The sequence below is a fragment of the Colias eurytheme genome, chromosome 2 (genome assembly GCF_061535395.1).
Source record: "Colias eurytheme isolate Ceu_HAF_F1 chromosome 2, ilColEury1 Martin Lab GWU primary, whole genome shotgun sequence".
Lineage (NCBI taxonomy): Eukaryota > Metazoa > Arthropoda > Insecta > Lepidoptera > Pieridae > Colias > Colias eurytheme.
This window is the reverse complement of record NC_142981.1, coordinates 2,182,832-2,200,631: the sequence shown is the minus strand read 5'-3', so window position 1 is coordinate 2,200,631 and position 17,800 is coordinate 2,182,832. Positions and strand designations below refer to the sequence as shown.

General features: G+C 32.2%; 1 protein-coding gene across 1 annotated transcript in view; it reads right to left on the bottom strand.

Moving 5' to 3' along the window:
- LOC149910105 (neural cell adhesion molecule 2-like) overlaps window positions 1-17,800 on the bottom strand; it is a 59,818-nt gene that overhangs the window by 41,723 nt on the left and 295 nt on the right. Inside the window, exons 2-3 of the mRNA XM_090108701.1 lie at window positions 17,548-17,692; window positions 17,041-17,171 (exon numbers count right to left, since the gene is read on the bottom strand). Coding sequence (XP_089964827.1) covers window positions 17,041-17,171; window positions 17,548-17,692 — 276 coding nt within the window. The remainder of the gene's footprint in view (window positions 1-17,040; window positions 17,172-17,547; window positions 17,693-17,800) is intronic.

Genomic DNA, 17,800 nt, shown 5'->3' with positions numbered 1-17,800 from the left:
TAGTTTCACTCGTTTTGTGTTGGACATATTACTTTATCTGTCTTGTATTTTTGCTTATGAAAGTCAAAGTAAAAAGACAAAAGTATGTCAAAAGGAGGAAGCTATTTTTACGAAGTGAACTAAATATATTCAAAATCATACACATTTGAACAACTAGGCAAAAATGAATAGTGTTCATAAGTCATGACTTTACTATTTGAAAATCTAATCGAACGTTCCCGTTGCTGCTCGATGTCATCTCGATAAGCATATTATTATCATAATACAAATTTCCCAAATCCCATATTATTATTATAATAGTTAAGAAAGCGACAAGTAGATGTTGCCTCAAGAAGCCTAACCTACCTTTAGCGCTTACCTTACTTCAAATTTTATATCTATTTAAGGCACCTTAATCCTAAGCGAATCGAAAATCTCAGTGAATCAATTCCAGCTGAAAGGAGTATAAATTGAATCGTGAGTGTCGATTAGAGTGTACCGGATAATAATAGGAGATCATCAGGAAGACTGCGGGGTGCCGGGTTAGTAGAAATAACTATCGGAAATCCGTGAGGAAAGGTACGTTATTTTGTGAATTATGTGCAGTTTGGTGTGCTACAAGGTAAGAGATTTAAAGTGATTTAAATTGTTTGGTAAATGAAAAGGTTAGACTGATTTGTTAGAGAAAAATTTATACTTATATCAGCACGGTAAATTTAATGAAATTTTAAATCAATTTTTGTCTTATGAGTTTTTTTAAAGGGTTGACGATCATAATTATGTGAAAAACCCTGTTATTGTCCTTTCCTTATAAAAAGTAACTAAGAATTAATATGATACAGACAATTAATAATTAAGAGCCGCATCAGGCTATAATTTTTTTTAATTCGTTAACCAAATTACATCTGTACTTTAGGAAATTACACATTATTGTATGTAACATACACGCCTGACATTTTGAATTAGATTTCAAGGGAAAATAATAGAATTATGTCCATCTGTTTTATGATAATATTGTCTGAGATACTCGGTTTTATCAAATAATATCTTTACGGTTACGTTACAGGTAAAGTGGGTAAGGAAAATCTTTGAGGAAAAGGACCCAGGCATTACTAGTTTTGTTTTGTGGTTTCACTCTTGAGAATTCATTGCAATCTACTTTCTATATTAACTTGATTATTATTTTTAATTTTGCATAGACTTTTCCCAAGTGCAGTGTGAATTGTTATGGATCCTTTTTCTGGTTTAATCTAGCATATTTATTTTATATTTAATTAATATGATACGAAACCTTTGAAACATTAATTTTGTAATTCACGTTAACACATTTTACAGCATAACATAACGTGAAGTTTCAACATCGTTTTAGTTTATAGAAACTCCTACACGCGGATTAATGACGAAAATTATCTAAATGTATTAAATAAATAATATATTAAAAGTAATAAATCAGATTTATGCCTAGAACAATGTTGGTTATTTATATAAATAATTTAAATTAAATCTAATAACTTAATTATCTCGGAGGTTAAATATCATTACTTATTTTAATGTAAACGAACAAAACTATTATACGTCTAAAACAATGGAGCATACAACACTAGTAAAATAAATTTGTCTATATCACAAAAGGTTAAAAAATATTATACACTAGCGGCCCCGGCTTCGCCCGTGGTACATATTTATGTTTTCTCTACATAAGAACCATCCTGGTACTTCAAGGAATATAATAAAAAAAGAATTATCGAAATCGGTCCACCCGTTCTCGAGTTATGCGCTTACCAACACATTTTGCGATTCATTTTTATATTATAGAAGAAGAAGATAAGATAGGAAAGATAATTAACCGCCATCTAAAGCCCCATAAAGTTCTCTATGTAATTAGATACGCGAGCGGGCTGAATACGAAAGTAAGCGCATATTATATTTTTTCATATGAAAAATGTTAGATTTTTAGCCGATAGAACGTGCAAAGGATAGGTCAAAGTCCGAGGTGAATAGCATTTTAGGATTCTTTTATATTCTGACTTTTAAAGGGACAAGTGAACAGGCAAGTCAACGAATAAAATGATAAGTGAGTGTGTGTATTGTAAACTGGTAAAATGATTGTGAGCCTATTGGTAAAATGTCTAGAACGTTCTATATTTTATTTATTTGAGAACAGCACAAAGTTAATTCTTAGGTCTGTATGAAATATTACAATTACAAGCTTATATCCACGACACCACCATCAGGACCGAAATTAATGGTTAGTCGAACTATTATTTGTTAAAATTTTCTTTATTCAATGTCAGCTTATTGTGACATTAACAAAAATTATTCGCTTCAAAAACTTCTATGTTTATCACATAAATCCAAACAGAAAAAACTAAAACTTTAGTAAAAGCAAAAAAATATTCATTACATAGTAATAAAGTGGCAAAAGTTGGAACAGAACGGGAATATTTGCGTCAAGGACAACAGATGTAGGCCAGGTAAGTAATATAAATCAAGATCTGAGCCCCGCTTTAATATAATTTTTGAAATGAAATGACAATTCATATAATTTATGGTCTTGGGTTTTTAGAAATTAACGTAAGAATACGTAATTAATGTAGTATTTAGGTTGGTACTCTTTGTCTAAGAAATGATTCAAGATTTGGATAATATTTTATCATATTAAATGAAATTGAATATGATTGGGAAGATAAATCTAAATTATCTTAATTGGTATAATAAGTACCAAAATAGTAGCAGTTCAGAAGTTACGCATGAGTAGGTACGCATGTTTCGCATGAGAAGTAAATAATTCTCCATTCGTATGAAAAGTTCGAACAACCTCTAGCATATATTGTGAAGAATTGAAATTTCTCAGAATTAGTATGAACTGACAAATTCAAAATTAAAACATTCACTCATATACATACATACATACACATACATACTGAATTATTACTGACATACCCTACGAGATCCTATATCTTATACACGGACCCCGTTTCATAGAAAATTAAACCACAGTCATCAATATAGTTTCAAATTGTGCGCCGAAATATATTATATGCCGTATTATTTTGACGTCTCATTCGTGGGTGGTTAATATTCCGGGCGATGTTTTGGTCGCCCTCACGAGCCTAATTGATGAGAGTAATTTACGCTCAGGATTGAAGTGAGCGACAAAGGGAAACCTTCTCGAACATTCTTGAATGTTTAGAATTTTTGAAAGGAAATTTTCCAGTCGTTTGTCGAATCTCTGTGATATTCTTGTTCGTTGAACGCGTTATATTTATGTGTATCGAGGGAGGAAATATTCATAAAAAGATGAGAAGCTAGATTACTCAGGATACGTTTTAATCAAAGTCTTGATACAAATTGTGTTAGATTTTTATTATAGAGAAGCAATTAACAAACAAAATGTTGAAAAAAATAATAGCAGCCGACAGGCTGCAAGTTGGCATGTGACAACATGTCGTCTTGCAAAACCTTATATCCCTTACAAATTATAAGAAATCCAGTTGCGAGATTCTCAAAAACAGAGCAATCTTATTATTCAGAACGCTAAAATTCGTCACCGGGGTACGTGAGCGCACCACGGAGGTAGCACTAATATAAGCAAGGAGGCGGCGGGAATTTTAATAAAGAGCACGAACAAGGCACGTCTGAATTTAATAATTCCTTGATTGACGAGTGCTCGGATTTGTGTTTTGAGTCGACCTTTTACATGGTTTTGATACTGGATGATGTTTTATTTACCTAGATATCGAAATGTTTATAAACTGTTCCGTTACTAAACGTGTGGTGAGTACGAGGAATTTTTTTTATTATAGCCGTTGACCGAGCGACCAGATGCTAAGATACTGTCAAATATTTTCACCAGTGCAGTGGTATGTTTCTTCTTCTATAATATATAAAACTTCTTTCAGAATGTTTATCATCTTAAGAAAGTTTTTTTTTTCATCATCACTAAGATCATAACATTACCTATCTACTAAATTGACAAAACTTTATCCATTCAATCTATTTATCACTCAATTTACTAAATTGTATTTAACGAAAGAACTAGATCGATGTTTTAAAAATTTCCATTTCTATTTTACTGGAAAATTATCGTTAAATTCCATCAATTGAAACGATAGTTTTCTCACAAGTTTTTCTTTAATTTTCTCGTTTGTTAGTACAAGACTTTCTAGGAATGAAATTAATTAAACTATTACTGGAATTTTCTGTTTTATTTACGTTCAGATTTCAATATTGATGACTATAAGAACTATCTAACAAAAGTAAAAAAAAAAAACTCAATTTACAAACTTCTTCCAACAAATCGAAAAATATTTGTTATCTGTAGAAAAATATGGCGGGCTCGCTATAGTCTGTATTCTGTAACATAGATAAACTATATAATAGTATGTAATCTGTTTACATCACTAATACCAAACAATAAACAAAATGCCTGATTCCATAAAGCAATCTCATTTCCAAGTACATCTCGCTTCATCGATAAAGTATCTTAGCAGTTTCGTTAAAATTTTGAGCGGCAAAATTACGCGGGGACATCAAAGTAGGATTATTCAAAGTCCCTCAGCGATAATCCTTGAAAACAGCGTCTTTCGGTGTACTCATTCAATTTCCATGTTTTCACTTCATTGCGTTGTAAGGCGTTATGTGAATTAGGATTGTTGCTTTGCGGCTTTCTATTTAAAGTATCGGGGGGGTATTTTTGTAAAACTCGATATATTTAGTTTTGCACGGATGACTTTGTGTACTGAAAAATATCTGGTATTTATTAGTCGAATAATTGAGATAATTTGTACTACACTTTGCAACATGGAATTATTACTATACCTACACATCTCCATAATATCTACCCAATACTAGAACAAGACCTTTAGTTGTCGGAAAGTATCATAATATAGCTTCATCATATCTAGATTCCACGACTTCCTTCTTAATCAACGCTGCATTAATACATAAACTTGCTTACCGATTTTCTCGAATATTCCACACACTCAACATTAACTAAAATAATCAAGAACATAATATACTGCATTGAACGCATTCGCAAGTTATAATTGCTGGACAGAATTCAATCTAAAGCAGAATCATTTATGGAATATTGGAAATGCTTTGAAGCCAGCGTGTACCTCTCAGCGGGGAACAATATTCTCCAAATTTCCTTCATAACTACCAAGTACCGAACTAGTGTTTTCTGCTACACAATTACAGGGTTCGCTGTGGAAAACTTCTAGAATGTTCTAGATGCTTCTATTGGGACGAGCGAGGAATTTACTGCAATAGTTAATGAATATTTGCAATTGCTAGGGATTTGTAGAAAAGACAAAGGAAAACCAACAAGTTATGAGCAATCTGAAATACCTTCAAAAGGTAAGGAATTCGATACGTTAAAAAAACGTTCTGAAACTTAGTAACTTACTCAGAAAATAAATTATAATCGACTATCAACAAATGAAAAACTTTTGCGTCAATTCGTACAAAAAACAATTTAGAAAGTACAGACTTTTCTTGAAATGATAACATGCAAGTATATTATTTCTTATTCAGATACCATAAACGTCTGTTTATGTTTTTAGCGCAATGTTTCTTCAGTTTACATTATCTCCAGAGTTTCGAGCAATAATAAACAATACCTTAATGGCAATAAAAACTTCACTCAAAGAAATTGTTACGGAAAAAATTCCTCACTTCTGTCGCATAAAGGAATTTCTTAGACTGAATACCTTATAATTTTCACTGAATTTCTTGTGCTCGAAATCTTGGGGACATTAAATCCAACGTGAGTTGTAATAAAACAAATAACACGCCGCATACGGTAGGGAAATAATTCATTATAATATAATACAGGCAAAGAGCCGCTGCTTAAGATTTAACCATATTCCTTACTCGGAAATCCGCTTAAATTATTATTAATGTTTGCACATTGAAGAACACGTGAAGGTTTGATTGCAATTTGCGAATAGTTCTACAATTAATTTGTGGTTAGGTTAGATTGAGTTTAGGTTGTGTTGATTCGGTTGTTGAAAGGTACAGAATATATTCACTTCCTTGGGTTTTTTCGTAGAGACTTTGACTCGTTGGCATTCTTTTTACTTTAGCTAGAGTTTAACAGAATTCGAAATATTATTATTACTAAGCACAATTTTTTTCTCCTTTTAGGTCCAAAATTTAAATGATAATGATTACCCACTAAATAAGAGTGACCCAGTAGATTTAAATAGCTACAATGAGTTCCAGTAAAGCTACATAATTTATTCATACTTTCTATTTGACAACAGAATAACCCAGATACGCTATTCAATTTACAAAGCCATCCAGCGTCCGGCTCTTAGGCTAGAATATGTTTTGCTACGATGTGATCCCATAGGAGTCGTATCGCAAAAAGCATTATGTGGGTAAAGGGGTAAGTTGTTGAAACAAGGCTTATTACGAGATGAGAGCTAATATTGAATGTGAGATGCTGTATAATGTTTCAATTATGTACATTAAGTTCTGCTGATGTATTAGAGATGAATGTATTGATAATTGCTGATTTGTATGTTATCTTCTTTTATATATAAAAATGAATCGCAAAATGTGTTGGTAAGCGCATAACTCGAGAACGGCTGAATCGATTTCGATAATTCTTTTTTTATTATATTCCTGGAAGTACGCGGATGGTTCTTATGTAAAGAAAACGTAAACATGTACCACGGGCGAAGCCGGGGCGGACCGCTAGTTAATTATAGAATGATGTAGTAATTTTGAGTTTAAAGAATTGGAAACTTAGTGACTTAACTATTAATGTTTACAGGATTCTGGTGAAAGAATTTAAATTAGAAATTGGTTAAACTAAAAACTTAAGTTAATCTTTATACTTAATCATACAAAACAAACAGACTCATTGCTCTTTATAATACAAGTATAGATACGATTTTAATAGCCTAGTTAACATATTTTGGCGGTTCCATTTTTCAATAATTCCACCAAATATACTTTAAACAAAATTCCATCTAAACTAAAATCGAAATATATGGAGTTTCTTGTCGGTTCTTCTCCGTAGATACTGCTTTCCGAATCGGTGGTACCTAATTGTTAAAAATATGTAATGACGTTTCAAAAGTGCTTCTAGAAGAAGTCTAATTGAATAAATAAATGTTTGAGTTTGAGTTTTGAGTTTCAGAAATATTCAATACTCCAATATCAATAGAATACAAACATCGTCACAGCAATTTGGCCGTAAATGTATGAGGCTCCGGTGGTGCATGAAAATAGACTAGCCTTGGGAAATCTAGACTGTCTTGGAGTGACGGGAGAGTACAAGTGGAGTGTACAAACAATGTATAGTATCTTGTAGACTTAACGCAAGTCAATTGTTGAGAATTTAGGGTTTATAAAATGTGTTATTAAAAAGATTTCGACTGTGGTTTCAATGCCTCTAAAGATTTAGAGGTTGTAAATTGTATCGAAGTTGATTTTATATTTGAGGTTCTTAATTAAAATCTGTGTAAGTAAAACACTAGCCTTGTATTAATGACTTATTGTGTTTACTTACTTATTACTTGTTTTTTATTTAAATTATTTGTAAATAATATGATATACATCAGACGATTGATTATCAATGAAATGCACAGTTTTTAATTGAAATATTACATATATATATTTGAGATTATTTATACCGAAAAATTCTGTGTATCGCTTACCACAGAGCCTATCAAAACACATACAAAAATCCATGAATATACTAACATCATTCTGTTGTTGTTAATGCCTCATCATTTTAAATGTAAAAATGTATCGCAAAATGTGTTGGTATGTGCATAACAACAACGCCTGGACCAATTTGGCCAATTATTTTTTATAAAATACCTTGAAGTACGAGGATGGTTCTTATAGAGAGAAAACGTCAACATGTACCACGGGCGAAGCCGGAGCTGACCGCTAGTCATTCTATATTTTTGTTAAAACTCAAAAAATATTAAACAAGATGTCGTGTTCCAGTCAACATTTTCATTTCCAACCGTCACTCGACGTTGCACTTATAAATAATTTGGAAAATCCAAAAGTGCACGCCTCATAATTTTTTTTTAATAAATATTTATTAATTTTTATTTTTGTTTATTTAATAACAATTAAACCACATCGAATCAGACCCTGAAAAATGAAAGGGTTCTATTCCTGAGCATACTCAAGCGTAAGAGAAAAAAAAAGACTCGATTAGTAAAGTATTTCGGTCGCTATCGTGTTAACAAGAAAAAGGATCCGCACATACAGACACACGGACGTCCAAGACAGAACTTTTTTAAACTGTTTTTTAACTAGTTTAAATAACAAAAATGACATCAAAAATATCATGAACGTTAAAAATAGTGTTTTTTCTTAATATGTGTGTGTATGTATTATCTTACAAGTGCAATGTATGATACATAAAGACATTTTAAGTTTGAAAAATCAGATGTTTTGCGCGAAGCGACAGTAGTACCCACCTCAACGCTTCGCTTATGAGGCGTGCAATAACTTGTTTGCACATTCTTCGCATTTCTTCGGGACTTTACAACATTTTTCATTAAGTTGTCATATTATATCATGATGGGAATGTACCCTTACAGTTTCGCAAAGGATATAATGTGTGCACGTACCTTTTACTTTACCTATATGTAGTTTGGTTCATGCCATCCAAATGTTTGGAAAGTTTTCTTTCGATTACTATAGATAAATAAGTTAAAAAAAGACGTGTGGCACTCGAGGACTACCGCGGTAAAGCTATTGCATAGCATGCCTTCAAGCCACACCTCCGTGCCCGTCGGAGTGGGGAGCGTGAGGTTTTTTCGTTACGGAATTTCTCGATTCGGTCCCCGCGCTCAAGGCCCGCGATAGAAGCTATGCAATAGCTTAAAAATCTAATTTGTAAATAAACCGTAGAGTTTCCATAAACACGTTCAATATAGGTAGTAGTTTTACATTTCTTTTGCATATGTGTGTTCATATATTTTCAGATATTTCGTCAATATTTTATTTAATCGCTCATATTTGTTATCAAAATATACCTGATATAGTGTTAAGATATCTAACTAGATATCCATATTATCAGGTGAATACTCCTCTAATTCACACTGCAACATCACAAACAACAAACAAACAAACACTCTACATTATAAAACCTGACACATGTTTATAAATATAAAACGTCGCATATAACGATTTATTGCTGAGTTCTGCAAAATGCGCGTACATTTATATTATTCAGAATTCAAGTCTCGTCTGTACTTACTAATGCTAGCTTTTCGTAAGCGGCATTTTGATGTGATACGTTAATATTTAAATGTGGGGATGTTATCTAGTGGAGGGAGCAGATTTTTTGATATTATAGTAATATTTTTTTGGTTTGTAAGAACTGTTTTGTAGGGTATATAGTAGTAGTTATTACATTATTTGTGGTACAGGTTGGTTTTATCTACTCATGATGTAGGATACTGTTTTTAATTGTTTAGTACGTAATGGTGAGATATTTGAGCATAATTGGAAAATGTAAACATATTATTTAATAAAACAAAGAGACGATTAATTTATATGTGTGTTGTTTGTAAAACTTTATGGTATTTATTAACTTAACATTATATAATATTAAGTAAATAATAATTCATTAACAAATAAAATTATAACTCTTACATATTTCAATTAGAAAGCGAAGTTAACCCTTTTCCACGACAAAAAACGAACATTCCAGAACATTTTGATTTCGCAAATGAAATTATATTACCGTTAATAACGAAAAATATCCTTTGAGGGGTATGGGGGCGTCAGAAAAGCTTTCGAGTGGCTCTCTTGAGATGGCCGCCATTAGGATCCAACAATTAGTATGCCATTAGAGGCCGGCCCACGGTATTAGGGTGCCAATTTATATAGGTTGTATGATAGTTTTCGTGTTGAAAATAATATTTTTGAAGGAAATTTATAAGGTTTGATTTCGGTTTTTATTTTAGGTGAACGACCCGTTAATTCAATCATGAGTTTAGGATTATTCATTTAATGATTGATTTGACGGGATGCAGATTTAAATGAGGGTATAATTTATAATATTTAATATATGTAGTCAGTATTTATATTTAGCCCAGACATAGACGGAAAGTGTAACACCTTGACGGGTCTCACAGACCGTTTTTAGATATCAGTTTTTCAAATATTTTATAAAAAGAAAATATACCTAAGCTACTATATATTTTTAATAATAACTAAACTACAGGAGAAATAAAATGTACCTATCAGGTCTCTCACACCCTATCAATCTTGACACCGCGTAATTATGATACGACCTCTTGATAAAAAAAAATAAGTAGGTATATGAATATTTAATATTGTGAGTAAAAAATATTATGACAATTTAGTAGTTAGGAATTCTACGAAATCTAATCGTAATCATGAAGCCTCGGTAATAAAATGAGCGGTTTCTGAGTGAAAGAGAAACAAACTTTCGCTTACCCCAAAAATAAACTAAATGAAAAGAAAAATTTTTGTAACAATTTTCCTGGTCAAGTCAAGAAAAATTGCGAATTTAACATGAAAATTGACAAAGTAGGTATAAATTTTGCATGTAACATCATTTTAAAAGAAATGTTTAAGTAGATGTTTTCCTGGAAATTAATATGTTTATAAAGATACTGCCTTATATTAATTTTATCTACGATGAAAGATGATAAAATTATAAATATAAAAATTTTAATTTTATCACTAAATGTTTGAATCATTATAACTGAGTCACCCAAAACGACTGCACCAATAATGATAAAATTTATAACACAGATAGATGTTAAATCCTAGACTACTAAAATATTATTAAAATAGTAACGAAGTAAAAATTATAAAAACACTTCAACGAAAACCTACAGTTGTCTTCATAAATTTTAACAACTTATTTATTTAATTACCGGTCTATAAATTGTAGCGAGGAGATCCTCCAAAACTTTCGACTAATTGTTCTTTTCGGAACAAAATGGCAACAACAATACAATCTTAAACAAATATCTTGTTGAAAGGTCTTAGAAACGAAAATGTCTTACGAAAGTAGCAGTATCTGATGAGGACAGAATCTGTCCTCATCAGATACTGCTTCTTGCAAAAGAGCCTCGAGACGACACTGATTACTTTCGTAAGACATGCTGAAACAGTGTTCACAATTTGAACAAAAGACACGGAATTTCTTGTAAAATATCGATCAAATCTAGCAAAACGCTTCCTAATAATAGAATTATATGATTAAACTATAAATTACAACAATAGCTTTATCAAAATAAGTAAAATAAAAAAAATACACAGTAACCATTTTACTTACTTAGTTGGTGACGCCGGTCTCACGCACCGGGTTGGGGCCAAAACTCAGTAACGTGCGCCCGCGTCGCTGTCGTGGGGTAGGGGTAGGGTAGGGGGCGCGAAATTAGGCAGCTACTCGAAATCACAGTGCAATTCGATAAACGGTGACAAAAATATTTGGGTTTCTTTAACTGCCCGGTCTCACAGACATATGAGGTCACCAATGGCGGGTTAATACTTGAAAGAGTTTTGAAATCATTTACATATTTTTGTCCATTAAACTAACCTATAAGCTGTCTAAGAATAAAAAAAATGTGTGCGTGTACTAGTGTACACACGTAAGAAGTAAAACTTCTTTATGACCTTATTTTTCAAAAAATAATTTACTATAATTTACTCCGTCTCAATACAGAATTTGCCCCGGCAGCTAGTTTCAGTTAGGGCCGATTTTTCAATCCCTGGTTAAAACTTACCCGTCCAATAAAGTATTACACGATAAAATTAAAATGTCACCTGTAAACTGTCAAATACGGGCAATTAGAATACATTTTGAAATGGTAGTTTCATACGTTATTCGACGAATAAGTTTTAACCAAGGATTGAAAAATTAGCCCTTACAGAACAGTATAAAAATGATTTTAAAACCTGTTATCTCACCAAAGTCTTAACAATAACAATGTCTAGCTGACAGGCAAAAGGACATGATATTTTGTTGTGTTTAAAAATCCGTTTTGAAAGCCCGAGCTGTAAATTCAGTATATTATTCGAGCGTGTCGCGAGAACGGAGCCATTTTTCAAAAACAATCACATATAAAACAATGAGGCATGTCCACGCGATTCGGACAAATGGCCGCTTGTATGTCAAAATTCGAAATACATTGCGGGTGCGACGTCGGGAGATATCAATAATTTGGCGAACGCAAATGATTATAAATTAGATGCTAAATGGGGCGTAGAGTAATTCATAAAATCTCATAAAATATCAGACTGTAAACATTTCTAGATTGATGGCTGTGAAGTGACGAAAGGGCAAAAATAAATTGCAAACATTGACAGGAATAAAAAAAAAATGTAGCAGCCGAATTGAGGACCTCCTTTTTTTGCTGTCGCTTAAAAACAATCAATTTGAAACAATGTGCAGCCTCTTTGGAGAGGTTTTATTATGACTAGTGCAAGATTTAGGTCTTTTAATAGTCAAAATAAAACACATTCATATCATAGCATTATAGTTGTACTATATTTGAAATTTCCATACCTTCGAATCATTCTACTGCTTTTTATTTCACTACTACACCATAATCACATAAAAAATATCATGTCCCTACTACAACGAAAACCCTCGCAAAATCGCATTAAAAATATAAAATGTCTCTACACAAAACCCGGTCCAAACCAATTAAAATACAAAATTTACAACCCCATGATCATTTGCAAAGCGACCGCAGCTGAAGCACTATGTACCTCGACTGATTGCCCCTGATTCTCAGAACGTAACAACAAAAATAAAAGTTGCTGATTAAAACGCGGGTACAAAGTGATTATCAGAGCGTGCACTGTCATCTATTACTTGCTATTGTTGCATCGATGGAAGCTTTGATATTGTAAATCTTTTCGCCGTGGATGCAGGAGTGCTTTAGAGTACAAATTTTTGTTATTTTAAGAGGATTGGTTAGTGTACAATACATGGGCGTAGCTAGCCATGGGCTCAGGGTGGGGCAACAATAAAAAAACCGGCCAAGCGCGAGTCGGACTCGCGCACCGAGGGCTCCGAACAAACCTATTTTTTGTTATGTTGTAACTTTAAATTTATGTTTTTAAATTTTTTTCCTTTATCTGTGCTATAAGACATTGCTTTTAACCAAATTTCAAGACTCTGTGATCACGGAATGCACCCTGTAGGTTTTGATTCCCTTGTTAATGTCGAAATTTGCGATTGCAGAATAAATGGCTGTATCATTTGATTGCGTTAGCTTATAAGTTTGATTTTTACTCAGCTTAAGGGGACTATAGACAGTAGACTTGAGTATTCGATATAAATTTCAGCTTCATATCTTCACGCGTTTCTGAGAAAAAGGTCTTAACCGACAGACAAACTTTAAATTAAAAGATTTTGTTTTTATATGAGGTATTTTTTGCTTTTGTTCCTCTATCTGTGCTACAAGATGTTGCTTCGTAGCTGTCCAGGATTTTTCCAGCAAACCCATCTTTAATAGATTTTTTAATAGACTACATTTATTATAAAATTGGTCTCATTCTATTATCACGCCGGTGAAGGTCGACCTATGTTCGGATCTTCTACTAATGATAGAAGTTTGATTTTATTACAGCTCAAAAGTATGTGAATATCAATTTAATACATGTAAGCATTCATGAGTAAAGGGGTGGTAAGTTTAAAATTAGGTATTAAAATGTTTTTTTTTAATGTAATGTAATTAAAAATTCATGTTTTTCGAAATTATTCCTGTGTGTGTTATAAAACGTTACTTTGTACCTTTCAAGACTGTGTTCATGTTGAAATTTGCGAAAATTTTCAGCATTTACGGCTGTATAAATTTCAGCTTGATATCTCTACGCGTTTCTGAGAAAAAGGGTGTTAGACAGACGGACTGACGGACAACCTAAAAAGAAAAAAAACGAAACTCTACAGCCATTTAATTTGCGAATTTTCACAAATTTCGACATTTGAAAGAAAGAAGAAAGAAAACAGATTTAATTTGCAAGGGAATCAAAACCTATGAAATTTGGTACCAAGCTACGCCTTATAGTACAGACAAAGGAAAAATTGTGAAAAGTTCAAATATACAGTAACAACATATAAAGAAACGGTTTTATACGAAACCATCAGTGCGCGAGTCTGAATGACACTTGGGCGGTTTTTATTTCATAAAAAAACTGTTACCTGCACCTGGTATCTATGACTATGTAGGTATATGTACACGGATACACAAACAGTTGTGTCTTCTATACTACATGGATGTAGTTAATAGTAGAAACAACCAAAAAACCGGCCAAGGGCGAATCTAAAATTTTCAACAAAAATATATAACTGCGGTATACCTATTTTTTTATTATCAACCGTAGTCGGATTTTTACCACATTTTTACGGAATTAATGAAGACCAAGAAGAGATGAGATGTAAGTGAATTTCCGCCGTTTCCGAAACGGCTCAAAATTTTGAAAAAAAAAAATAGATTTATTTTTTAATAGAAAATGACTTTTTTATACATTTTTCAAAATATTCTCCTTTCGTTTTCTTTTATTTTATTCTGGCATCCAAATATAAAATAATAACTTAATATTATTAAGTCCATTACAGCAACGTCACATTAGCAGGTGAGGAAATAAACTACCTAATTTTTATGTACGGACATAATTTTTAATAAGTTTTTTGAATTTGTACCATTATATGCCATTCATACCTTGAAATTTACTATGTTATCCCTGGTAATCCAACATTAAACATTAAATAACTCAAAAAGTGTGGGCATTACAAAAAAAAGTTTAAAACAGAAGTTGTACAGAATAGAGCTCTCTTAAAAATTGATATTTTCGTTTTATCGATTAATCCAATATTTTAAGAGTTATCAGTCAAAAACGATGAACCGGTTCATTAAATAGGCCATAAATCGTAAACGGTAAATTTTACAAAAAAGTTTTCAGGGTATAAAAGATGCGAAATTTTACTCTCTACAAAAAAGTCTGAATAACTTTTGCCCTAAAGTGGATAGTTTTTTTGCGAGCGAAGTTCCACCTAGATCCGTCAGCATTTTGTGTTTTTATGGTCAGTAAGTGACCCTTAACCTAAAACAAAAATAAAATTTTATCGGAAATTTTGTGCGAGGTTGGCCAAAAAACAGCGCTTGGCGTATGACAATTTGTTAATCCGTCAATTTAGAGGTAAATAATTGCACATAGGTACTTGACTCATACACGCAAAGAAAAATAAAACGATTACGTTTGTGTACGTGATACGTATGGGGCCAATCATGCCAAAGCATTTTTTACACATTTTTTTGTGTCGACTGACGATTTTCGAGTGTGAATTTTCTTCCGGATGTTTGGTTTTGTAGTTAGTACCTAGATAATTTAGTTTTTTAGATTTCGTTAGGTACCTTCCAGGTCAGAGCCAGGGTGGGGCAAGCGCCCCACCCTGCCCCACCGTGGCTACGCCCATGGTACAATATGTTTCATTTAATAATATCATTGTAAGTCGTCGTATTTTAATTATTTGAATTTGCATTGTGATATCAATTTTTATTGTTACTGTTTGTTCTGGTTAATGTCAGGAAGTATTGTTGCAATTTTGAATTTGATTATTTATAAACTCACAACCCCACCAAAAAGGCAATCCAGCGTTATTTAAATAATATATTAAAAATTACAAAAGATCGTAATAAGAGAGACATTCAACAAAAATATTTCAGCAAATACCATCTCAATTATAATAAAATTACTCATCACACTGCGTAAAGCCAACAATATAATTTCATACATAATATTCACGGTTTCAGTACATTTATAAGCCGCGATAGAGTCGGATAAAATTGGACGGCATAATTAACTCAATATCATTAGGCTAGACCAAACAAAAGTCCCTCCCTTCTAATTAAAGCAAATATTGTGTTTTGTTTTTCTTTATTGGGACTTGTTAAAACAATTTTATTTAATTACAACTTGGGCCAAATTGTTCGATGAGCGAGTACCTATTTTGGTGAGTTTCGTCTGGTTTTAATAAAATTGTTGTGAGGAGCTCGCATCGGTGCCGTACCACGCTATTATTATATTTTAATATAGTTTTTCGCGAAATTTCGTAATATTCATGCTGGATGCGAATATTATATCGTATATTGCATGAGAAATTAAATTGTCGTTTAATGTGAGAGCGGCGTAGTTACATTTTAGGCTACTTGTAAACTGTCACATTGATGTTATAAAGAGGAAAATTTATATCCTAGGTGCATTTACGGGTGTGCTAGTTTCTCTTATACACGAAATAGACTTATATTTAAATACCAGTTACCTTTTCCAGTATGACTTATCAAATTATAGTTAGAGAAAGAACGTACGTTTACCTTACGATTTATTTATTTTATTTTTAACATTAATCACGTATTCGTCCGAGGCTATGCCTGGTACTAAGCTTAATTACAAATAATTTGGAAAATCCAAAAGTGCACGCCTCATAATTTTTTTTTAATAAATATTTATTAATTATTATTTTTGTTTATTTAATAACAATTAAACCACATCGAATCAGACCCTGAAAAATGAAAGGGTTCTATTCCTGAGCATACTCAAGCGTAAGAGAAAAAAAAAGTCTCGATTAGTAAAGTATTTCGGTCGCTATCGTGTTAACAAGAAAAAGGATCCGCACATACAGACACACGGACGTCCAAGACAGAACTTTTTTAAGCTGTTTTTTAACTAGTTTAAATAACAAAAATATCATGAACGTTAAAAATAGTGTTTTTTCTTAATATGTGTGTGTATGTATTATGTTACAAGTGCAATGTATGATACATAAAGACATTTTAAGTTTGAAAAATCAGATGTTTTGCGCGAAGTGACAGTAGTACCCACCGGCCACCTCAACGCTTCGCTTATAAGGCGAGCAATAGACTAGAATATTACCTTAACAAGTCCTATAGGTACTAGAGAGAGATATACCTCAAACACAAAATTTTTTGTTCATGTAAATATATACAATCGAATAGTCATTTTTGTAAAACTATCATTAATTTAAAATATCAAACGTATAGTAATAATAATTCAAAATTGACTCACATCATGAAGCCACGACAGCTTCCTGGCCGGTGGGTTTGCTCGCACGTGGCATTCGAAGTAGACATCATCCCCTTCCTTGATGTCTCCAGCTGCTAGAGAACTTCCTAATCTTAATTTAACTACAGGCGGATCTGTAAAGGAATGTTTTATTTAACAGATTTTAATGTAGTTGTAGGTATTTAGATGGAAAAGTAGTGAAATGAAGATAGGTATCCTAATTTTATATAGTTTTTCTGAATCCGAACGTTTCCGGGCCTAACAATAAACTTACGAAAATAGTGAGCAAATGAATTTACAAATATATTAAATCAAATAAAAATGAATTTCTGTGAATCTTTTAGTATTTTTTGACCAATACAGGAAGTAATTTATGAAAATTTTCCAATAAATCATTAGAATTTACGATCTATGAAAACATGGTCGCAATAACATTATAGCATCCACTATAACAAAATTGTGAAACTACAGTACTTATTACGTTATTGTATCTAACATAAAGCTACTTACACACGACATTTATAGTCCACGATGTCTCCATAAAAAGTGTCGTGACGTTAGGATTCTCGGCACGACACGTTATCGGCTTGCTGTCGTCATCCAAAGTAGGAACAAAGCTCATTACACTTATTGTCAGGTTGTCTCTCAACTCCTCCTGTAAAAGAAACAGTTATTTAAGTTTAGAAGATTCTGTTTAGGTATATAGACAATCAATTACTAGATTATTAAGGAATTTAAATTTTTTTAAATATTGGATAAACTT